This window comes from Platichthys flesus, chromosome 4 (genome assembly GCF_949316205.1).
Source record: "Platichthys flesus chromosome 4, fPlaFle2.1, whole genome shotgun sequence".
Taxonomy (NCBI): domain Eukaryota; kingdom Metazoa; phylum Chordata; class Actinopteri; order Pleuronectiformes; family Pleuronectidae; genus Platichthys; species Platichthys flesus.
Genome location: NC_084948.1, coordinates 24,109,212 through 24,134,028, shown reverse-complemented (window position 1 = coordinate 24,134,028; position 24,817 = coordinate 24,109,212). Strand labels below are relative to the sequence as shown.

Sequence of the window (24,817 nt, the reverse complement as noted above, 5' to 3'; positions counted from 1 at the left end):
ATGGGAAAAATGGGATTTAACCCTCTGAGCCCTTAATTAAAGTGCTTAACACATACATTGTAAGTTTACCCTTAATAAACTTCAGCTGAGTTATAGAAAAACCTTAATGATCTGTATCTTTGCGATTTATTTGTAAGACCTCTACTTAAGAGTCATACTTGAGAGTTGATCTACTCACTAGTGTCACAATAAAAAACCAGAGGATCTCATGTAAAGTGTTTAGCCTAATTTAAACAGAAAGGGGTGATTGAACTATTTATTAATTTCAAAATACTTTAAATAATTATATAAATGTAATATTGACAGATGGATAAACAACAAATTAAAACATACACGAGCAGATATTAACATCCCCGCAGCGGAACCTTGTTTCGCCCACTTTCAGGGACGATAACGCCGGTCGGACGTTTACTGCAGACGGACCACAACATCTTCCAGAGGAGTTGACGTGGAGTTGTCTGTCCACAATGGCTGAAATTAAAGTCGAAACATCTGCGGACAGTCCGGCGGTTCTTCACAGTCCACATGCGTCTACTCAACCCAACAACCCGCTGTCGAGGAAGCTCAACAAAATCCTGGAGACGAGGCTCGACAACGACAAGGTAAATATGGAGAGTTAGCTTCGTGCTAGCTGGCTAATGCCTGCTAAACCTGTCAGCTAGCCGCCAGCAGTGACAGCTCAAGCACAATGTTAATGTATTAGGCAGGCTGCAGCATTTATTACGTGTTGTGTCGGATGCCGAGTCTTATTTAAAGCACTTTACAGGACCAGGATCTGCTGCTAAACCCAGATGTTTTAGCCTAAGATGCTAAAAGGGGAGATGCTAGCTGTTGACATGTAGCTTCTTCTAACATGGTGATGTCCTGCTGGTTGTTTGCAGGAGATGCTGGAGGCTCTGAAGTCTCTGTCCGTCTTCTTCACCGAGAACAGTCTGCGCACCAGGAGAAACCTTCGCGGGGACATCGAGAGACGAAGCCTGTCAATCAACGAGGAGTTTGCACGACTGTTTAAAGAAGTAAAAGAGGTAATATTGACAGGAAAATGCTGTTTTCTGCTGTTAATTAATATCTATTATGTGGACGGTTTGGCAGAAGATACGGGAGATGTTTATTTGACCGGGGAAACATTTAAGCAGTTTCACCTTCTTTCTTAGTCTTTATTTACCCAGAAAAGGTCTCAATTAGAGTTAAAAGAGACAGCAACACAACAAATATTCAGCTTAAAGAAAACAACGAGAGTTAAAACATATAAGAAGAATTAACATGCAAAAGAAACCCAACAATCTGCAACATCGGTCAAAAACAATCAACATTCCAGTTATTCATTTCCTTTTCTTAATCTCCTTACATACGTCAAAGTCTGTTGACCACAGGAATAACAATCCTACACACTTCAGTACAAGGATTTGGTGTCTTATTAAAAAAAATGTTCCTCCTAGTGGCAGTTCTGATTAACGATAATACAATTACATATTTAATTGATAGGGTGAAATCAAGCTTGTGTGGTTTGTAGCATGTCTTCAAAATCATACGGAAAACCTGCACATCAAGCAGACTACTTCTCAATATTTGATATCATTATTAGTTTATTACTCTCATTATTAGTTATGCTATACAGACATGCACCTACACACCTGCTTCAGTGTTGTTTTCTTCACAGGAGCTTGAAGGTGTTCATGAGGATGTCCAGGACATGAGCATGTGTTGTGAAGAAATGACCAACAGATTAAAGGTACAGTCCTCACATCAGTCGACAGTTCTCTTGTACTTTGAATTACGTAAACAAGCCAGTAGTATATTTATGTCTGGAAAAAAATGTATGAGGTTAAAATTAACTTGAGTAATTCATGAAATGTCCTTTGAGATTATTATTTTTTCAAGCCAACTTTCAAAAATCAATAACTCTTCTCCAACAGGCTGCGAAGGATCAAACTCAGGACCTCATAGTAAAAACCAACAAGCTGCAGGGAGAAAAGTGAGTCAAATATTAACTGTGTGTGTGTGTGTGTGTGTGTGTGTGTGTGTGTGTGTGTGTGTGTGTGTGTGTGTGTGTGTGTGTGTGTGTGTGTGTGTGTGTGTGTGTGTGTGTGTGTGTGTGTGTGTGTGTGTGTGAAAAGCAGCACTAGTTGGTGCTTTTGTTATTGTATTTCTCTGAATCTTATTCAATATCTGTCTTTAAAGCTTAATTTATATTTCTGAAATAAATACATGTTACAGTTAATGATTTACACATGTACTACTATGTAATCGATATTTAATCTTTACATGAGTCAGAGAGACTAAAATACAAAACTTCTGTTCAAGATTTTCACTATGTGTTTATTTTAACTACCTTTGGGACTATTTTTATTGCTAAATTCTTGTCCACGGGGTTTCAGTAATGCATTCATTTAATTAACACTATAACTTAAATAAGTAGTATTTAAAATGTTTATTTCCATATTGGATTGCAGTATATTGTCTATTTATCATCAGTTCCTAACACTTTCATAATGTAGTAATATTAAGGCCTAAAAATAATTATGCAATAAGGAGCCTTTGTATGTGAAATACTGTTTGACTTTTACAGTGGACTACGTTAAGCAAAGTATTTCCTCCTCCATAATCTGCTGTTGGAAGCAAGTTATTTCTCAATCTGCGTTTATCTAAACTGTAAAATAAAACCACCCTGAACTTTTTAACTGACATTTCAGAATGTCAAGGAGATTGTGGAGATAGGTCGGCAACTTTATTCTGAATTATCTATAGGAATTTCAAAGAGATTTCAAACCGCCATCTCTGCTCATATCTATCCTGATGCTCCAAATCATTTTGACAACCTGTCACACGTGTCGCTGATACTCATCTTCATCAGTCCAAAGCCAGGAAGCATCATTTCACTCTCCCTGGTGTCTCATTTCCGTGGGAAAATTACACTTTTCTCCATCCGGGCAGGTTTACAGACAAATATCTCCTCAGTCAAAGCACAAGGCAAGAGATGAGCTTGAATTGCTTCACATGTTGTTTGGAAAGTGAGGCCTGACTGATTATGCAAGCACTTTCTTGTTTGTCAGTCAAATTAGAATGTTTTTTACATTTCATTGATATTCATTAAATGCATACAGATAATTTAAACATATTTTTACAAATAAAGATATAAAGTTAAAACAGAAAGAAGTCGAGGAGGGATTTTTCAAGAGTGTAAAATGCTGCTTCTCTCTGGTGTCAGAAGTTAGAGAGATTTGGTGCAGGGCAGGAGGAGCTGGCAGGCAAAGTCTTTATTTTTGATGAGGAGGGATCAATGATTCATGTGGCTGATGAATATTTTCCTTGCACTTGTCTATTTGCATAAGGAGGGCAGCAGCAGCCGTCTTTAATGGAGCTTTATTTGTTGTCTCTATCATGTTGACAGAAGTTTGGGCATGAGACGCACACATGGAAGGTGTTCCTGTGTGCGCTTCACTGTTCTCTTGATCTTATTGAGGTCAAACTGTTACAACTGGGGAGCAGCCCAACAGTGTGTCCTAATATTTGAGAATACTGCATTGAGATTTGCTGACAGCATACATTAAGCACCATCCAGAATATACAGCTCACCATGACATAAAATCATAAAGGGAGTCAGTGCATCTGGGGTATTCACAAATTCTTGGAATCCGGGTGGATATATATATATATATATATTTTTTTTCCCCTTTTCGTTTGAAAGCCTGCCACTAAAATTAATCTTGGTGCCATCAATCTGCGAATTTGTCTGGCAGAGCGTTGACAGGGATGTGAAAATGAATCCCCATTTCCTTCTCTCCTGATAGCTGGGGGTTGGAGTAGGGGGGGGGGGCTCATTAGCATTTTGTGTTGGGCTGTGACCGCGGTGCTCAGTGACCTTGTGCGTTGACATGGAGGCAGGGGTGTGGGCTAAGATAATGTAGATTTCTGGCGAAAGACACTGCTGACAGCCTTGATGTACTGCTGCAATTCCGTGCTCTGCCGGCACAGCGGCAGGACCTCCTTGACAAAAGGTGACATGGGGGGGGGGGGGACAGCGAGATTGAATGGTTGTTAAATGTGAGAGCAGTGAAAGATGCCGGTGGGGATAAAGCCACCAGTGAACCTGTGAAGGCAATGAATTAATACTAAAAAGTAATATCGCCTTGTGCAGGGGCCTTGTTGAAGGTAAGTGGTCAGGGGTTTTACACAAATGCCCTTCCCAGTGCCCCCCCCATGCCTTGAATTTCTCTTTGCTTTGTGGTTCCGTCGGGACCTGCTGTCTGTTCCCGTGACATTTTCATCCGCAGAACTGCAGTGACCCCGTAGCCAGATGGGATGGTGTGTGCATGCCGGGCTTTGACCTTGTCTCGAGCAATTTTGTCTTAGAAGAGCTGCCAGGGGGAAGTGTGCACTTAAGCTGTCCCCTTTCTGCCACCTACCAGTCGGCGCACTGCACCACACTCCTTCATGGTCAGGTCTATTTCAGGTCACACGGTCCTGCGCTGCCATGGGACTGTTGACACTTATTACAGCCAGTCTAAGATTTGCAGCATAATCTCAGATTTTGTGCTTATAGGGCTGTTCTGCTTGGAGAGTAGAGTAATTTTCACAGCTCTCTCTCAGATGCTCCGGACATGTGTTTACCCGACAGAGTGGACTTGACCCGCGCTGTTTGCCATGTTATCTGTCGGTGGTGCTTTGTCATTTGTCAGCTTTAATGAAACTGAAAGGAGCAGCAGATTGCTCGCATTGTTCAGAAGCAGAGGCCAAAGCGGCGAGCCGGTGGGAGTAGACGACCTGTGTTTGTCTGCCGGCTTTCAGACACCCTGCTCTTTTGTCTGGATCTGGTGCTGTTCAAAGGGGCTGTCAGCAGGAGCACTAAATAGGTGTTGTGTGTTGTTCCATAATGAAACGTTAGGCCAGCCACCTGTCCCCCACGGTGTGATCTTTGCTTTAGTGCGACGTGTTATCATGTCGGACAAGCTGGGACGTCTCACAGACGCATGTTTCTGTGACTGTGACCTCACGGGCTGCTGGAACTGAAGAGCTCGGGCTGTTTGTTTCTTTTGAGCTGCAGTAGATCCACGTGGCTTCAAGCCAAAGTGCAAAGCTGCTCACTTCTTTAACCACTACTACGATTTACTCGGGTTATATATTTGGCTTTTGGCAGCTCCTCGTTTCTCACAGAAACTCCTGCAGCACATGATGAATACTCAAACATGAAGAAGCTTCCCCCCATATTTCATTCAGACAAATTTTCACGAAAAACAAACAAATTTCTTTAGTAGGATTCCTGTGTGGTTCATAAACAAATCAAAAGCCCCAAAACCCTCCAGAGAAGGATTGGGGACGTCCGAGTCTAAATGGCGACCAATTTCAAACCCTATCGAGTCTTATTAACGCTCAGCTGGCTGCTAATGAGGGGACGCCAATGAGCGTGCCATTGTGTTGTCTGATGAGACCGCGCTCTGTGATCATCGGCGCGTGGCCAACCAACAGCTTTGCGAGTGCCAAATTTTCCACACGGCCCCTTTTGAAATGGCCTCTGTCGGCTTTTAATGGATAATCGATCCACATGGTTTTACAACTTATGAGAGGGTTCGACATTCCCTTGTTAGAAAGAGCCGCTGACCTCCTGTTGATCATCAATTCTTTGTGATTTTCTTTAAACGGAATGATAAACTACAGTGGCACTGCGCCAAGGCCCAACAATCCCTGTTATGAAATCACATTTATATTGATGCAAATTATTTGGATCTCCACCAAATTGCCCACACTCGTAAATATCAGTCTCCCTAACATCCCAGATCGAGATCCATGAATTATTCTCTGAGAAATCAAGCCAATGATTTGATCCTTGGCCGAGGTAAAGATCTACTCTAAAACTTTTAAAGTTAAATGTTTTTACACGGTGAACTTGGTTAGTATTACCCACTGATGAAGCTCAGCAGTTTTTCTTAACTCAGTGCTGCACTCTTGGCTCTGCGAGGTAATTAAGTACATACTGGTAATTTCAGTTTCTCAGCTCAATGAAGCTATTGATGAGAAGTGTGCCGTGCTGTATTGCTTAAACGATTTCTGTGCTTGGACAGACAAAGTCAGTCGGCCCTGTTGGGAATTATGAGAACACACACAAAGCAGCCGACAGCCCGACAATGTAACCTGTCCTCACCCCATCATGCAACATGGTGTGACCCTCATTTAATTTAACTTTGCCCCTTGTTTGGCATTCTTCTTCAAGAGCAATGCTTTCATCGCCGTGTTCATTTCCCCTCACTCACCCAGAGTCTCTTACACGCTCGCCTTGTTACAGTGGGACGTGGCCACACTCACTCAAGCATGTTGCCTGTCTCTGGTATTCGGTAATTGTAGTGTGGAGAAGAATGTGTCATGTCCTGACAGTGCTCACGCCGCTCCATCGTTCCCCTGATCTCCTTCGCTATGCTGCTTTGGCTCCAGCAAACCCCCCTGTCCTCAGTTTTTTTTAGTTTGTATTTCCTTACAGACATCCTGGAAGAACTGGTCTGTCACTGTTGGTATTAACATGAAAAATGTGCCTTTATTGCTCTTCTTTTAGATGTGAGTCTGTCGCAAAGTTTATCATGTGAGAAATTTATTTTTTCACCTATTGGAGCTCCCATGTCTTTTGAATCTCCACAGACAGAAACCTAAATCTGAAAGGGATATAAGGGACAATGGGCCTATAAAATTAAACTCATGAGGTTTTTTTAGGATATGGAAAGTTCAGTAAATGATTCAATTGCCAGTCAGGGGGTTTGAAGGTTCTCTTTATAAAATCTCCAACACATCATTAGAGACTCTTCTTGGTAATCAACTTGTCTCATAAACACCGTAACCATGGCTTCATATGAAACCACCAGCTGTTGGTGGGACGTGCAGACTGAGGCTTAAACGCTTCATGAATGAAATTCCAAGATATGGTGTGTTAAATGTGACAGGCCAGATAAGGTTTATGAAGCTTTTGAGGCTATTAGGACCGTTGGGTGGCAAATCAATTTAATGTCCCCATCAAACTGGCATGTGGGACCTTTTGTCCAGGATTCAATGCTGTGCATGTGTGTTCCTGCCTTTTTCTGTCTTTTCGTTACTTGTAAAGAGGAAAATAACTCAACAACTATAAATGACAGAAATCCCACAGTCTCTCTCTAGAAGAGATGATCCAATTAGATTTATCTGCTGCATAAATTTGGCCATTTTGCAATAAAATTTCCTAACTCAAAATAACCGAGTGTACAAGTACAGATTTAATGTATATTTATATTTCTCACGCTCGGGTGAACACAGGCATGTTCAAATTGAAGTAGTGTCTCTAATATATGCATCACTCTGTTTAATTAATGGCCTCATTATGATCTTGTTATTAATACATCATCATAATTGTGCAGGGATATCAGGTAGCCCAAGTGTCTCTTGTTTTAATTCGTTATCTCTCAGCAGCATGACATGTTCTCTCTCACTCTAATCAAGTGTCATTCATTTTGCCCTTCACTGTTTTTGAGGGTCAGTGTGTTTTCCACACACACATATCAAAGGTTTAGCACTGAAAGACACTTTTAATGCTGAAAACGTAATTAATTAACTTAAAAAGACTTGAGACATCTTGAATAACTGTAATTAAAAGGCCTTAAAATGGATTTATTTGTCTTAAATTCAGATTGGATGCGTTTTAATAGTAGGTTCCTAACAAGGCATGGTCTTTTTTTATGTAAAATCCTGAAAAAAAAAATATATAAAAGCTAAATAGAAGAGATTTAGCAAAATAAAAGAGGAAAAATAACTACTTTTAGTGTTTATATCCTTCGGATCGATCTTAAATTTAATTTCATCAGTCTTAAAAAGTCTTTAATTGAACATAGATGATGGTTGTGGACACCCTGAATCTACTGTTGACCCCATCACAATAAAAGCCTGACAACAGAAGGTGTTTTTCAGGTAGGAGTGTTGCTGTCCAATCATTATTGTTTGTCATGTCTTACAGCTTTGATGATGTAGCCAGTTTCCTGAAGTACAGGCTGTCGTCCAGCATCCTCTCGTGTGTGTGTTGCAACAAAATCTGACTTTTAAAAAAAACATGTGAAGGCCAAAGACGCCTCCGGGTCCTGTGTGCGCAGAGGAATACTAAATCAAAGAATCCCGTAACAGATTTACAGCCCTTAACTTTCAGCCGACTGAGCGCGGGGGGTAATAGCCGTGCGAGACACAACGCCGGTCAGATAATGTTGGGTTCTTCTCCTCCGCCAAAACAACCTGGTGATTTACTGATCCCCTGCTCGCCCTCACGCAGAGCGAGAGAATATAGATGAGGTGGCGTTGCATGGAAAGATGGGGACAGAGGGAGGACTCGCTGTTTGTGCTTCTATCCCGTGACCGAGTTCCCTGTTTGACCGAGGCAGTTGCCATGGTCCCCTTTGTGCTCAGACATTTATAGTGACACCGATAGTGATCAGTGTGCTGTTATTGATAGTGAAAAAAAAACAAACGGATTGTCTGTATTCTCTTTGTTTCTCTTGTCCGTGTTGTCTGAGTGCTGCTCATGATATCTTGTGTCCCACCCTGTGTTGTCTCACTCTGTCTCACTCACTTTGAGGCCAGGGTGTTGTACGTGAGAGGTGCATGACTGCCATCTGCTGTCGGGTTTTGAACATCACAGCTTGTTGACAATTATTTTGGTCAAGTGAGAGCATGCTCCAGTCGACAGTACTTTTGATTTGCACAGTAAGAAAAACACAAGGGAAGGACAAAAAACATGTAAATAAAAAAGAACAGAGGGAACATTTTTAAGATTTTAATGAGATAAAAATCCACAAGGGCCTCGATGTCAGACACGGCCAATCGTTGATGGTAGTCGAACTGACAAAGAAGTAAATGACAAAGAAATATCAAGACAGTACAATTCTTTATAAAGAAGTATTAAAGATTATATCTCTTTCTCATCTCTTTCTCCTCAGCCACCGCCTGGAGGTGCGAGCTCAGGTTGCCCAGGCTTTTCTTGACAAGTTCCAGCTCTCTAATGAGGAGCTGTCCACACTGCGAGGGCCTCGAGATGCACCCATTACTGAGGTAAGTTCCATAATAATATTTGCTTGAATGAGATTTTGCAGATTTTTCATCCATACCCACAATACTGTGTGTGGGTGGGGGGCGGGGTGCCCACCCCATATACGTGCCTTTGCTGATCTGAAGCTTTTATATTCAGCTTTTCCCTTGAGAAGGCTCCATTATCCAGATTCTCTAATTCAGCGGTGGGGATCATTTATCCTGTCAAGGGCAACTTCAATAGTTGAAACATCCTTTGCAGGCCATACCAAATGAGAGACCACATATATCAAACTAAGGTCTCCAATGCGATGGCTGGAATTGGATCTCTTTGACGCAGCTTCTGATGTCAGATGTCAGATGTCAGATGGTAGTGATGATGATAATGACTTGCTCCACCCCTTGGTAGTGCCATGCATGACTTGTGAGAGCAATAATTTGTCCCTTGTGTCGAACTCAGCAAAGTTGGATGTTTTTGTTTATGTCTCTTTTTTCACTGGAGGTCAGAGAGACAACTTAAATCTTCTGGAAGTGTCCTTCACAGTCTTGTATCGTATCAGTAATCTACTAAGCAATGGTTCTTTGAGACAAACGGACACTTATTCCACTTTTTCTGGTTTCCTCATCCAGCTGTAATTTCATAGCTGTAATGATAACACCCGAAATTGGCCTTTTTCATCAATGTGATCACGTCCCCACAAGCTTGGGCAGACTCTCTAGGCTTCATTCACACTGACGATAACTGAAGAACACACAGCACAGCTGCAGGGGACCACCCTGAAGGACATGTTAAACCATTTAAAAAAAGTAATTGATGTCATGAGAGTTTTTTTGTATTTGTCTCGTGGGCTGCATATGGCTTCAACAGGAAGCCACAATATCTAATAATTTGTATGTGACCAAGAACAGTTTGAGATTTTTTCAAGTTCTATCCTTGTCCACACCAAAGCTGTAATTTCTACTACATTTCCAAAACTGTATATTCTGTAAATATGTTCCCTGCACCCCTAAATAGTTATTTGTGTGTCTTTTGAATTTCCAGAATTTCTTCAAAGCTCTCAGCCGGGTGAAGCACATCCACGAGGACGTGAAGATCCTTCTGAGAACCAACCAGCAAACTGCCGGGTAAGGTGCACACCTGCCCACACCTGGTGTATCTCTGTGCTCCACCTGCTCCGATGCATTTTACTTTATTCATGACATTTATTTTGAACCACAAAGACAGAAGACAGAGTAGAGGGGAAAAAAACATCCAGGTGGGATATTTATGTGGGTGTCAGCGATCTGACACTATTCAGCAGCTCATGGGTATGTAATGGGCCATCTTGGTTTGTGTGCTTGTTCCAGGTTAGAGATCATGGAGCAGATGGCCGTGTTACAGGAGACCTCGTATGAGCAGCTCTACCGCTGGGCTCAGAGTGAGTACAGTACAGAGTTAGTGCCACGAGCACACCGAGGGATAACACCGACTTACTATGACCCTCTTTAAGGTGTTGGGTGTTGTGTTGGCATATACAAATGAGCCAGTGTATCATGTCAGGTTTATTTCAGTTCATCTCCCAAAGATCGCAACTGATGCATGATTTGTTTTAGCGGTTGTTATTTTGTGAAATACAAACTGTGATTTTCCAAGGGACTGTACGGATCCAGTAGTCGCGTGTGCAGGGGTCATTTGAGAATCCGTGTGACTCACAACCTCAGACTGAGGTTTGCAAGAAGAATGCTGGAAACCAAAGTTTTGCTCAGTTTTTCGTCATCGAAAATTAAAATGGAAGTGTAGAATTTAGATCACAGAAACGCACATTCGAGTAATTGCACACTAACAAAACACAGAGCATCTATTTAATTATGGCTTGCTCTTTCTTTTTCTTGTGGTGTAGATTTTCTGAAAAGGCCCAGTTGCATAAATTTGGCAAGAAATTAGAGAGCTGTAAGTTGATGTCTTTTCAGTAGAAGTTAATTTATTTAGTAAATGGTCTCTTCTTTATTGTCACTTTTCAATTAGTTACGAGGGTTGACTTTACAGAAAATATTGTTGTCCATCGACACTGGAGTGTGCTCACCCAGTTTCCTCACAGTCTGGGAGATCAGCGACTGCCTGTTCCTTTTTTTTTGTTGTCTGAATCATACTCAGAACCAACCCACTTCTCAGTAAAAGCTCATGGGAAACTATGATGTTGGTGCTTTGATTTACTTCTTGTCAACAGGGTTGCCATAGATAAAAAACATTTTGCAGCTGTGAGAGCACAACACAGGTTTCTACAAAGACTGTAGTTATTTCTCTAATGAGACGTGATAGAGACGATTTTTCCTCATTTCTTTTCCTTCTCTCCGCGTAGATGAATGCAGGGGACTGACCCAGGAGACGTGTGATATCAGCCCCGTGCTGACTCAAGCCATGGAGGCCTTACAGGACCGATCTGTCCTTTACAAGTAACATACAGACACTTACAGAACAGAAACCTGTCTAAATTAAAGACTGAACGGCTTGTTTTTTATTCTCTTTCCCTTCGTGCCAATATCCAAGAGCGCTGACAGCAAGTCAAAATAATGCTTTTTAGGTCCAGAATCAAAGGATCCACGAGGTTGGGGAATTGGTTTCGAATTTAATACCAACAACACAGAGACGTGCCATACAAACGTATGAGAAAAATAGCTAAAGGCACTACTTTCCACTGATGTACATCACAGAGGCAGAAAGACGTGCTTGTTAAATTCAAAATGAACGCTTCAGCGGGCGCTCGCAGGTGAATTGTTAGTTTACGGCTGAGGAGATTATTTGTCTCAGACGAGGGGAAACAAAGAGGCTCTTGATTGGGAAAACAACAGAACAGCCTGAAGCAACAGAAAAACATCACGGCCATCAAACAAGCAGCAGAAATTACAGATCCACGAAAAATCATTGTAATAATACAGAGTGAACAATCGGCATCTAAACTGCTTCAGGTTCTTGCAAATACAGTTAAACGTGTATAACCTGTAGGGGTATATTTAGCATGAATTAATGCATATTTATTCCCTCTGATTTTTATAAAACACCCAGTTAACGACCGAAATTAATCTAAATACCCTACTTGTTGATTACAGTATAATTAAAAACAATTATAACAGCATCATTTTCATCATAGTGTAAACACAGCTCATTTACTGTCAGCGTTTCTCTACAGAATTAACTGTATTTATCATTAACGCCTAAAAAACACATTGACTAACTCTCAACGTTTCTTATAAATGTCATTTAAAATCCTTTTCATGATGTTTTAAACCTGCATTGCTTACAGCTTATTTTCCTTCTCGTCCATTGTTTTATTTTTATTTTGAGTTACGTCATGACCCGTTGTTCCTTCAAACACTAACAATAAGAAAAGAAAATGATCTTGGCTGTCAAGGTTGTGATCAGCTGCTGTACGTATGTCCTTTTTGTTTTTTATCTTATCTCTTTTGTTTTGAATCCTCATTTAACCCCTTCAGTTGAATGTGGTTGTTGTAGTGTGTCAGGTAAACAAAGTGTCTCACTCTGAGAATCATGATATACACCACTATGTGCCACTCAGCCTTGAAAAAAGAAATATTTTAAGTGCTTTCAAATGCCTCCAGTATTTATGAATAGATTCTTCCAATGCCCATTACTTGCAGTTATTTTAAGTCTAGTACTGCCTGAAACTCGTATTGAGAGAAGCTATAAAAAGCATTTAATGCCAATCCCTTTGCAAATAAGTTTTATTTTCTAGTAGAGCAAAGCAATTTGTGCTCATACAGGAGTAAAGGACCCCGAGATCTTACTTTGTCCCTAAACCACATCGACACAATGGGACCTTTCACACGTTACCCCAGGAGGTGTTTTCATCGCTAACCCTCCATTCTTGGAAAATGCACCTGTCTTGTTGCCCAGAAAGTGTCCAGGGTCATGCGCTGGCTGGGGATGTTTAGGCTGAGAGAGCGGAGACCAGCAGAATCTTAATTCGGCACTATCTTCTGTTTAGTCTGTCACAGAGCCTGCCACCGCCAAGTAATCAAAACAACCGCAAGCTCTTCCCTTTTTGGAAAAGTTGTCTGCATTGTTGACGTACAGTTTGTCGGCGACTGACCTCCCGCCACACGGAAAAACACTGTGACCGCCGTCTTCTCACATGAGGTCTGGGTGTTTGAATGTTGCCTTCTCTCCTCTTCCGTTTGGTCAGGTACACCATGGATGAGTTTGGGACTGCACGCAGGTGTGCAGTGGTTCGAGGCTTCATCGACGCCCTCACCCGCGGCGGCCACGGGGGAACTCCCCGCCCCATAGAGATGCATTCACATGACCCTATGAGGTAATGAGATCCATTGTGCTGTGAAGCTTCCTGTTTCAAACCTGCTCTATTGCTGAATATTGACATTTCATGTTGTAGAACTAAAATGAAGTTCTTTTCCATAAACCCAGAGTTGAGGAAACACATAAGTTTGGTGTTGTTTAGCTGAATTAATGGATGAAAATCCCTGGTTAGAAATAGGAGCAACCCTGCATACAGACAACATATTTAACCCCAAGTTATACAATTTATGGAGTCACCAATTTCACTTACCATCAAATAAGATATCAAACATTCAACCAGCTTCCTGTATTTGTCCACAGTTGATGAATAAAAATACAGAATCTATAGTCAAGTCAGATTTATTTAGATGTCTCATTCAAAACAACAGGAATTGAGCAAAGTTGCTTTACAAATGAGAGGAAGAGATGCAGCAGAAGACACACAAGATAAAACCAATAATTAGAACTGACTGGTATTCAATTACTAGGATCTTGCATGAACTGGTCAAAACCTTTCTTGTAATAACAAACTTAAACTTCCTTCAGAAATTCGCTCACTGTGTACCTCTTAATTATTCTAGGAAAAGTAGTTAAATGCCTTAAATTCTTTAAACGGTTAAACAAGATACATTTTTCAGGTTAAATGATCCTGCAGATTATTTATTGTATCGTTGGAACGATCATATTTCATGTCGGGATGTCATCATCCCTGAACGAGAATCGACCTCACCCTTTAAAACCTGATTTGAGACAATGTTAAGTGTCTATTCTGTCAATGAGGGTCTGAGTGTGTCTGTGTTTCCTGTCGTACCGCATCCTCTTCCCCCTTCCTCCTGTGCCCAGGAGCCAAACAGGAGATTTTCTCAGAATACCGTCCACATGTGGAACACAAAATCACCTCCACTTTATAGGAGGCATCAGCAGTTCTGAGAACATCAAGTTCTTTCTCACTTCCCTAGGTCCTCACACACAAGCACAAACAAACACACCTACACACCTACACACCTACACACACACACACAAACACACAAACACACACACAGAGGCTTTCACATGATAATTCAAGTTTAACCTTGCTGTTTTTCACCGTTATGTAACACCGAAAGCTGTTTGTGTGTGTGAGGTGAGTGAAACACAATAACCCATGCCTCGGCCCTGCAGCTGTGGTCATGGCGTGGTAAGATTAGCCTGCGGGCTAGCCACTCAGTGGCCCACTGTTTAATACAGATTGTTTTGCTTACTTTTAGGTATGTGGGGGATATGCTGGCCTGGCTGCATCAAGCCACTGCTTCAGAGAAGGAGCATCTAGAAGCGCTGCTGAAACAAGTCACTCTGCCAGGTACAATGCTTCCTTAATGATAATTACACAGCGCACAGGGTCCCATCAGCTGTAGCTACACCTTAAGTTAGAAATAGTGCAATCACGCCTTCAGATTTGGCCAAAGGCAGAAGGTGTTTTGGGTTGTACGTACGTCCAATTCATGCAAAAACATTACAGGAACGCATACAGACTATTTCTTAGAATTTTGGAACAAACACTCACTTGGACTGTTTAGATTTTGTTTGTCTTAATTTAATGTCACTCTGATCACACAATACTGTGGTCATAGCTCATTAATTAATATGATAATTATGACAAATGGACTGTATTTATATAGTCTTATCAAACCCTCAAAACACTTGACAGTACAAGTTACATTCACCCTTTGACACACAGGGCTTCTACATGCAACGATTTTTCTATCCAAATCATTCGCTGTATGCAAAGCCTTCACTTTGTGGTTCTGCATCTTGCCCAAGGACACGCACAGTGGAGTAGCCAGGGAATCGAACTTCCCACCCTGACTTCCTCTGCCTCCTGAGCCACAGCTGCCCCTGAAATTTCGGACAAATGTCTAATCAGATAAAAAAGATGGAAAGGATATTTCTTATCCACAGGATCCCACATCAATGTTCCTATGAAGTCAAAAACAAAAACAGGGACTGTGGCTAGCTGTTGGCTGTAACTCGATCTTACCCTCTTTGGTAACATTCGGTTTGTTGCATCTTTTAATTCAGCGGATTTTTACAAGTGAACCACAACTTGTAAACAAATGTCACTCACAGGTCTTTGTTTACTGTACAGAGCTCGGGTAACCAGTGATTTAGTGAGGTGAGAGAAGCTGGCAACAGTTGGGAGAGTGTGAGCAACTCTGATTCCAGTACGTTTAGTTCTAATGCCGAATTAAACATCTTGCGGTTGTCACAACAGTTAAGAATGACGACACCTCAGATGTCAATGATTATCTACATTTTTTAGTCGATTCTACTCATATCAAATCACATGAAAGCTGATTTGGAAAAAACACAGTGAAATCAAATAGTAAATGTAAAGATTTCTTACCAATGCTGTCTTTATTATAACTGTGCTTGTATACATTATATCCCTGATCATGAGTTTGTGTGTGTGTGTGTGTGTGTGTTCCTCTTACATTAGGTGTGGAGGAGAACCTGCAGGAGGTGATCGGACACATCACTGAAGGAGTCTGCCGGCCTCTGAAAGTGAGCAGCCAAATCTCTTTGAGGAGCCACGTTAAATAGATCATCTCTATCTGATGTCCACTGTGATCCTGTCCTGTTGTGATCCTGTGATGTGGTTCTGTCCCCCAGGTTCGTATAGAGCAGGTCATTGTTGCTGAGCCAGGGGCCGTCCTCCTTTACAAACTTTCCAACCTGCTCAAGTTCTACCACCACACCATCAGGTATTTCTGCTCACTCATGAAGGCAGGTCTTGAGAATTGATTAATCATCAACTGATTTGTAGAGCAAAATATACTGTTGCTCCCGAATGAGTCAGGCAATGAGACTATTTCCTTGATTGTTTTTTTTTTTACCCTGCATGTTCCTGTAAATGATGACATTGGCTTTGGGCTCAGATACAAAACAAAAGAGTGTTTATCTTTCTCCGTTAGAGCTCGGCTCAATCGTTCTATTGTTGGAGCGTTTGGAATCTGCTGCTCTTCTCTGTTTTTATAAAAATTTAATTGAAAAGGTTCTTCATTATTTTACCCTGTTCTAGTGTTTTATACAAATGTCCATATCAATAACAATATGTTTTCTGAGTGATTCACAACCAGGACAACAGCGCGCATTGTCGCCCTCTAATGTAGATTAGTGAAACTCACCAGTAAATGCAACTGGTGATGGTCAGTATTCACTGAAACGAGCCGAACAGATGGTCAAATTTGGACTTAAATTATGGAAGTGATGCCAGAAGTATGTTCTGTAGACTTACTGAGACAAATCCATGACGCAGTGTTTTCTTCTGAGCTCTGACTCAATTATTATAACTGGGTTTCAGTCCAAGTGTGAATCAGAAAACAAAATTTGAATATAGAAATGATAAAGGTCTGGTATAAAGACAGCAGATTCCTGTATCATGGTGAATCCAGGTTCTGGGGGCATCACTGAGGATGGTGAACTTACAGAAGTCCTGTTTTAAGGCACAGTTTCTGAATTCAGGCTGTGTGCATTTCTGCATGGATCCAATATTTTGATAATTTAGCAGTATTTATATAACAGAGAGCGTCTTTGTAATAAAAAAGATGGGAATCTCACTTTCCACCCTCTGGGACCTTTTAATTAATAAGTTGAATAATCTAAAAAAAGATAAATTGGTTATCTAAATAAAACCCGTGTTCCGTCTTGTTGACTCCTTCTGATCTTTGTCCAGCTCTATAATTGGGACCAGTGTGGCCTCTTTGCTCATCACTGTTGAGGAAATGCACATCCTCAGCAAGAAGATGTTTTTCAACAGCCTGAGCCTTCATGCAAGCAGACTCATGGACAAGGTACAGTGTCTGTCTGAGGGTTTCTATTTGAAATGACACAATATTGATGTTGTTGTATTTGTTGTTTTGTGGATTGATAGTGTAAAAACGTTCTTATCCAGAGGGACTCAGTGTTCCCACAGAAAATGTTTGAAATCAGACCCAAATTGAGAACCTATAATGAAATCTACAAACAAAACCATCACCAAAGGAAAAAGATAAAGCTTTGTTTTTAAACGAGAGATGATTTGCAATATTCTTTCTTTAAAAACTTAACGCCAAGAGAAGTTCAGCGTTGCACACTGTGTATTTCATCAGCGTGTCCAAACCCTTAAACACAACAAGGCTTTTCCTGAAGCACAATTGCCGTCCCAATATCCCTCGGCACGAGCACAAGCTCTTCCACCTTGCATGCTCGCTGTTTATTGATCAATAGCAGTTACGAGAATTATCCCTGTTGCTCGGTGTTAATCAAATTGGAGGCCCTCAGGGTTTTGTTGTCAAGTCCAGCTAATGCCAGGAACACGGCCTTCTCATAATTTGCTGCATTAGGTGGACAAAGGTGGCCGGGCCAGTCCTGTGTTGTACATCCAGAGGCCCAATGAAATCAGAACCCTCTTCATTAAAAAGCTCGACCGACTGAACAAGCTGAGGCTCCGAGTCGCAGCAGGGAGCAGTTGTAGATCTGCCACGCTGCTCGTTAGGCATGTTCTAATGCTCTGATAATGTTGTGTGGAGCACTTGTCTTTGTGAAGACCGCAGCCCACACACTCAACTGATCTCTGCAACCGAAACTTTCCCCTCTCCTCACAACCCCTGATCTGCCCCGTTCAGGTGGAGCTGCCCCCTGCGGACCTGGGACCCACAGCCTCCCTCACTCAGACGCTGGCCCTCCTCAGGGAGGTGCTGGCCTCCCACGACTCCTCGGTGGTTCCTCTGAACGCCCGTCAGGCGGACTTTGCTCAGGTGAACACACATTTCTACGATATAATCAAATTGAGGAAAAAATTCGGTGATCCATTGCTGTTTCTGTTGATTCTTTGAGCCATAAATCAGTTAGGAAGGTGTCTCCGTTCTGTTTCTTCCTACGTAAGTTCATTTAAAAAAGAGTACATCTTCCTGAGCATTTGAGGACTTACACACCGTTGTCCAAGTATTGTTGTTTTCTTCACAAGTATCCCTCAGTTTTCCCTGCTTCACCTAGAATTGGTCCAAAATGCTGCTGCGATGATTATTACTGGTTCATTTTGACCTAGTTGCTTCGGCTTCCTGTTTGGTTTTGAATTGATTTTGTTGATGACTTTTAAGGCTTTACACAATCAAGCCCTTGTACAGCATGTCAATGATTTAGCCTGGTGGCCATCTTAGACCAGCTGATTGTGGTTCTCTGGTAGTTCATAGAGCCCGACCTGTTGGATAAAAGGCTATCGTGCTTTTGGAGGACGGACCCCCAAACTAATTGATCTTTAAGAAAAACAAGCTGGCATGGTAAGGGGACTGATATCTCTGAGCCCTGTCTTACTTTGTCTCTCCCAGGTTCTCTCGTGCATCTTGGATCCTCTTCTTCAGCTGTGCACCGTGTCGGCCAGTAACCTGGGCACAGCGGACATGGCTACCTACATGGTCAACTCGTTGTACGTGATGAAGACGACCCTGGCTCTCTTCGAGTTCACGGACAAGAGACTCGAGATGCTCGAGTTCCAGGTTCGCCTTAATTCGAAACAACTATTTACATTTGAAAAAGTCTCACAGTTGAAAGATTCTCCGTGTTTGAAATGTTTTTATACGTTTGATTACAATCAGTCAAAGGCACGAATCCAATCATAACAAGCCACACCTTAGTGGGACAAGACAAAGTGATGCAACGCTATTGTTACCGTGACGTGAATGCTGAGCAAAGCGTCATTACATTGTCTGTTCATAGGGGTGTTGTTCATTAAAAACTGTTAATCATTCTTTTCCCTTTCATTTAAACCCATAGAGCCCGAATCTTTTATTACAAAGATTTGATTTGCTGTCTCATGAAAGAGTGTGCGTCACATATTGTCGTCCGGGCTCATGTGTGACATCTATCCCTCTATTTTTAGCAAGTCTTTTGTATTTGAGTACCACAAGAGCTCCCGTGCAAGTTTCATCATCAATAGCGCAGCGATTCTCCATTAACCACAAGTACCATTGGCTCACAATGCCGGCTCGTACTGGGTTTTCAAGCCACTCTTCTCTCCCACGTTTTTCAGATCGAGGCCCACCTTGACACTCTGATCAACGAGCAGGCGTCCTACGTGCTGACCAGAGCCGGACTCAGTTACATCTACGGCTGCGTCCAGCAACACGGCCCTGAACAGGTCTCACACTGAGCGTTTAACCCTCATGTTGACACGCACTCACTCGGAAATTTATATAAAACTGTGGATTTTCTTTCCTCGCACATCTCTTCTGTTCTTTTTTCGGCTACACAAAGCGATCAGTGTTATTTTAAAGATCTTTTCCAGTTTTTTCAAAAGGCATACTAACCCCTTATATATATACTTTATACATTAAAGTTGAATTAAAACAAAAATATATTTGAATATTAGACCTCCAGAAAGTAAGCTTTTTCTTTTTTTTGAGTTGTTGCTGAGATATCGTTATTAATTTCTTGAAAGCCGTTTCTCTGTTGACTCTGAGGTCACTGGATAGCGAGCTCGAAAAAAAAAAACCAACATGGGAGGAATCAGGATATTTATGCAAACCAACCAATCGGCCATTTATTGTGTTAAGTAGCACAGCAGGAGAAAGGAAGTGTCACAGGTCTCACACTGAGCGTTTAACCCATATGTTGACACGTACTCACTCGGAAATTTATATAAAACTGTGGATTTTCTTTCCTCGCACATCTCTTCTGTTCTTTTTTCGACTACACAAAGCGATCAGTGTTATTTACGCTACCTGTTTGGGCTTTACAATAGCCGATGCTATGGTTACCGCATGGCCAATGTCTTTATCAGGGGCATACTATTATTTCTGTCAGATGAGAAAAGGACAGAAGGAGGCAGATCACATTATCTTCTATTAGAATATATTAGCCTGTGCAGACGTGTACTGTGCAGATGAGTGAGCTGCTGCCCTGGAGCCTCCGTCCCTCTTTGAAACACACTTTGCCACTGGGCTGAGTGGGACCCATAGTTGTGGTTGAGCATGTGAAAGAGCAGGGTCACGTCAGGACACACCACGCCCTGCTGCTGTTGCTGCAGTTAAATGCTGAGCTCAATCAAGAGCTGTCATTCTTCTGCAGACGACTTCTCTCCTCGGGTGGCCTGACTTGTTTTTTTTTCCTTATATAGTCTTCTGTTAGAAAAAGACTAAGTCTGCCTGTCGACACTCTGCAGCGTCCCAGATGTCAATGACTGACAAGAATCCACGTTTTTCACTCTCGCAATCTGTTCAACATTTTATCCCTGTAATTGTCTGCTATGTATCAGACGAACGGATCAGAAACAAGACGAGCTGGCTAGCAGATGAGTTTGCAGGCTCATAATATGTTTGTTGATGCGCTCAGATCCCCATAAAACCGTTCCAGGCTCTACAAAGTTGCTTTGACCCTTGCACTGCCTCGTGTTTGCTGCTTTTAATGTCGGCAATTCCAGCGTTTTAAGCTTGACTTAATGTTGTCAATCTAGATAGCCAGTGCAAGCTAATTGCCTTAAAGGTACCTGTTGTTGACAGTCATCTACTGTTTTCACTCTAGTAAATACCAGGATCTAGGATGGTCATTTTCCTTTTTAACAAATCAAAACTGATATTGTTTATTATCACTGAAAGTATATATAGTATAAATAGCACTTAAGAAGCAAAGGTTCTCCTCAAGACAAATGTGCATTACATGTGTACACATACAAAAAGACTGACGGGCATTGAAACACGTTTAAAGATAATTAAAACCCAGAGGGTAAAGCAGGTAACAATAAAACTGGAAAACACATTTAAAAGCCAGATGTAAACGAGTGTGGAAAAGGGGCGATTTTTTACTTTATCCTCCAAAGATCAGAGAGCCAGATATGTGCAGATAGGAAGTTCTGACCTGGAAGTTAAATCCAGGTCAGATCATCACGTCAGCACGTCAGCGATATGAATGACACTTGACCTGCTGATCTGGTCACACGACAAACCTGTATCGGAGGGTGGGACTCTCACATGTCACTTATAGGTCAAAGAGATATGGTTTTTATACATTTTAAAGATCTTTTCCAGTTTTTTCAAAAGGCATGCTAACCCCTTATATATACTTTATACATTAAAGTTGAATTAAAAAAAGATATATTTGAATATTAGACCTCTAGAAAGTTAGCTTTTTCTTTTTTTTGAGTTGTTGCTGAAATATCGTTATTCATTTCTTGAAAGCCGTTTCTCTGGTGACTCTGAGGTCACTGGATAGCGAGCTCTAAAGAAAAATCCAACATGGGAGGAATCAGAATATTTATGCAAACCAACCAATCGGCCATTTATTGTGTTAAGTAGCACAGCAGGAGAAAGGAAGTGTCACATAGTCATTAAGATAAATGTGACATTTTATTATGATACAGATCTTGGCTGAATCATTTTCCAGGCCTTGGCTTGGAGGGAGTAAACCATAAATAATTATGTTTTTCTTTATTAATAAACCCTTTTATGGACTTCCTCCTTAAACCAAAGAAAGATAAATCATCCTTATTATCGCTGAGGTGGCCAGAGGCAGCATCACTCATTCAGGCATCATTGTGTTTCTGCCTCCATTCCTTTTTTTATACAATCTGCTGCGGGAAATGTATAAAAATAACTTAGGAAGACATATTCTCACTTCTGCATGGGGACATGAATTAAGAGCGAAGGGCCGCGACCACCTGAGGATCTGAACCCATGTTCTTCTCTGTCTCAGGGTCCTCTGTCCCTCCTCCCCAGTATGGACAGCTCGTCTGTGAAAGCAGCCATGGTGAGTGACACCGCCTGTATTCAGAAAGCAAGCTCTCCTCCGGGAGGGGGAATAATAACCTGTCATTTAATTATGATGTTTCTCTGACTTATGATGTTTCTCAGGTCCAGTTTGATCGCTACTTGTCGTCGCCAGACACTCTTGTGATGCCGCAGCTCAACTTCCTGCTCAGTGCGGCCATCAAGTGAGTTCCTGTCCCTGTTGATGAGAGCTGCTCCGTCTCCAGTTTCAGGGAAAGAATAGCATATTTGCAGCATCCAGGCCTCGTGCTAAATGTTTACCAAATGTGTTTCAGCGGGGTAAAGAGCATGTTCAGCGTGATGGAAATAGAACAGCAGCGTCGACTGAGTAATGCTCAACGTTCATTAGCTTCCCAGATGTAATATGATCATTACTGCATTCCAAACAAAACACTCAGCTAAATGCACAGTGAGTTTGGATGCTAAATTGCCAGAGCCACTGACACATTGAGAGAGTGGTCGGCAGGACTGGCTGTATTTGTCTTACTGATCAGAAAATGCACATGCTTTTAGCTCGATCCAGCTGCTACATCGGAGGACTCTTTCTATGAGTCACGTTTACTGGGAAGTACAGCAGGCCTGAGGAGCACTCTGTACCTCAGGTTAATGTTCCCTATTAATGGACATGGGAGGACTGATGGGCAGGACGCCATTAATTATCTTCTGGTCCATTTCTCTCTCACACTCATTCCCTGAAATCATTCCTCCTCTTTGTCTTTTTCTCTCTCTCGCTCTCTCTCTCACGTCTGCTTCTCCGGCTCACCTGAACACACAAAAACACCCTGCGGCGTCCGAAAATACCCCCGGAGTGCACAAATAATGGGAATGTACTCTAAGACTCCCTTCGTTTCAAATTTCGTGTTAGTGCACTTGCCGCTAAGTAAGGTGTTACACACAGCTCTGTGCGTCTTTGTTCTCTGTGGGCCAATTAAAAATATGGATCTCGAGAGCCTGAGTGGGATTCAACTGTGGCACTCTCTCAGCGTCGGTGAGTCCTTTCACCGGGTTCGTCTGTTTCGACAGTTTCTTCCTGCACCTGCACAAAATAGTCACATCCCTACATCCTTCAATTGCAAAATACACTCATAAGTTAAAGTAAATATTGAAGAAATTACAATATTTCAATTTTTTTTCAAACATTAGCCCAAGAGCAGCTTGCGTCACGATATTTGCACCAAGTGACAAATGTCGTAACTTTCCTGAGGCCAAAATGCATAAATTTAATTTGCTACGATGTAGAGTCAGTCAAAGCAGCAAATTCATATATTTGAAATGTTGCTTGGATTACTGCAACAGCTTTTTCATGACTAGATCTAAAATCTGAAGAGCGTCTCCAGACAGTACACAACTCGGGTGCCAGGCTTGTAACCAGGAGGTTGGAACACATCACCCCGGGTTCAGCCACTTTACACCGGCTTCAAGTTCATTTTAGAATAGATTTTACGCCTCTTTTAATTACTTACAAAGCACTTTTTATGGTCTGACTCCTCAATATATGGTAGCTCTATTATCCCCGTACCGCTCGCACCTTGAGATCCTGTGGCAGCGGCTTTTAACGGTTCCAGATTCTCGGCTGCAGACTGGGAGGCTATGGAACAACTTGCCTTAGAAAATGCGACAGACTGAGTCCTTTAAATCAGAGCCTGAACCGCTTTCCCTGATTTTATGCAATTCTATTTATTTTAGTCATGTTTAAATTTCTGTCATACATTTAGTATTTTATTTTGTTATGATTCTATTATGTTTTTATTTATTTTAAAGTATTTTTTATCTGTATTTTAATGTGTTTTTATCAGTGAAGCTGTTTGAAACTTTGTTTTGAGAAGTGCCATATAACCACAGACCTAAATGTGGAATAATATATATAAACTTTACATGTTAAAGATGATTTAAAGATGGTTGGTTGATAAATGGAAACCTGATGCTGCACAGTCAGTGCTGCACACTGTGGCCATAGAGGGCAGTGTGCAACACATACTGCCACTCTTTGTTTTAACTCTGCAGGGGCACACACTGGTCACTGAGCAAAACAGTAATTAGGACAAATTCTCACTCATGACTGATTTATTTCAGCTCTGGACTAATTACAGTACAGCTCTGCTTGACTGATTAAGGCTGGAAATGCTGGCATTGGAAAAAAAAAAAAAAAAAAAGAAGGCCTGTTCACTACTTTGTTTTTGTGAGCGTCAAGCAACAGAATCTGAGGAGTTTTATCTGTTTGTGCAGGGAGCAGATTTTCCGACAGTCAACAGAGCTGGTGTGCAGAGCCTACGGGGAGGTTTACACAGCACTGACCGGCCCGGCTAATGCCTACAAAGACCCGGAGACCCTGGTGCCCAGATCCCCTCAGCAGGTTCAGACTCTGCTGTCCTGAGAGCAGCGGGCGAGCCCCAGCGCCGGACGGCCCGCAGGGTATTTGTACTTGTACAGTATAATAACACACGTAGTAGTTGTTAAGGTGGGGTTCTTTGTGGGAAATGTGGGATGTGGGTCGCTGACCTCAGAGAGAGAGACACGAGGAAAGAACATTTACACGTGTCTGTATGATCCTTTCTACTTTGACCGCTGCTTGTTGTTCTCTCTGTTTGGGACATGTGTCTCCTCCTTTCTGTCCGTTTTAACATCGTGTTCCCTGTTTGGTTTCTCTAATTGTACAAAACATTTTATTTTATTTGATTTGAAAGTATTGACAATGACATAAAACAAAAGAATACGTTGAACCAAA

General features: G+C 41.7%; 1 protein-coding gene across 1 annotated transcript; it reads left to right on the top strand.

Annotated features, from left to right (window-relative positions):
• Nucleotides 1-402: 402 nt before the first annotated feature.
• On the top strand, nucleotides 403-24,817 carry cog6 (component of oligomeric golgi complex 6). The gene is made up of 19 exons (XM_062386218.1): nucleotides 403-602; nucleotides 882-1,025; nucleotides 1,661-1,732; nucleotides 1,917-1,975; nucleotides 8,937-9,048; nucleotides 10,067-10,149; nucleotides 10,372-10,442; nucleotides 11,364-11,457; nucleotides 13,206-13,334; nucleotides 14,563-14,654; nucleotides 15,792-15,856; nucleotides 15,965-16,056; nucleotides 17,028-17,145; nucleotides 17,959-18,090; nucleotides 18,661-18,828; nucleotides 19,362-19,469; nucleotides 22,019-22,072; nucleotides 22,177-22,256; nucleotides 24,319-24,817. Exons 1-19 carry the CDS (start codon nucleotides 468-470, stop codon nucleotides 24,464-24,466), a joined length of 1,956 nt encoding a protein of 651 aa, XP_062242202.1. The 5' UTR covers nucleotides 403-467; the 3' UTR covers nucleotides 24,467-24,817.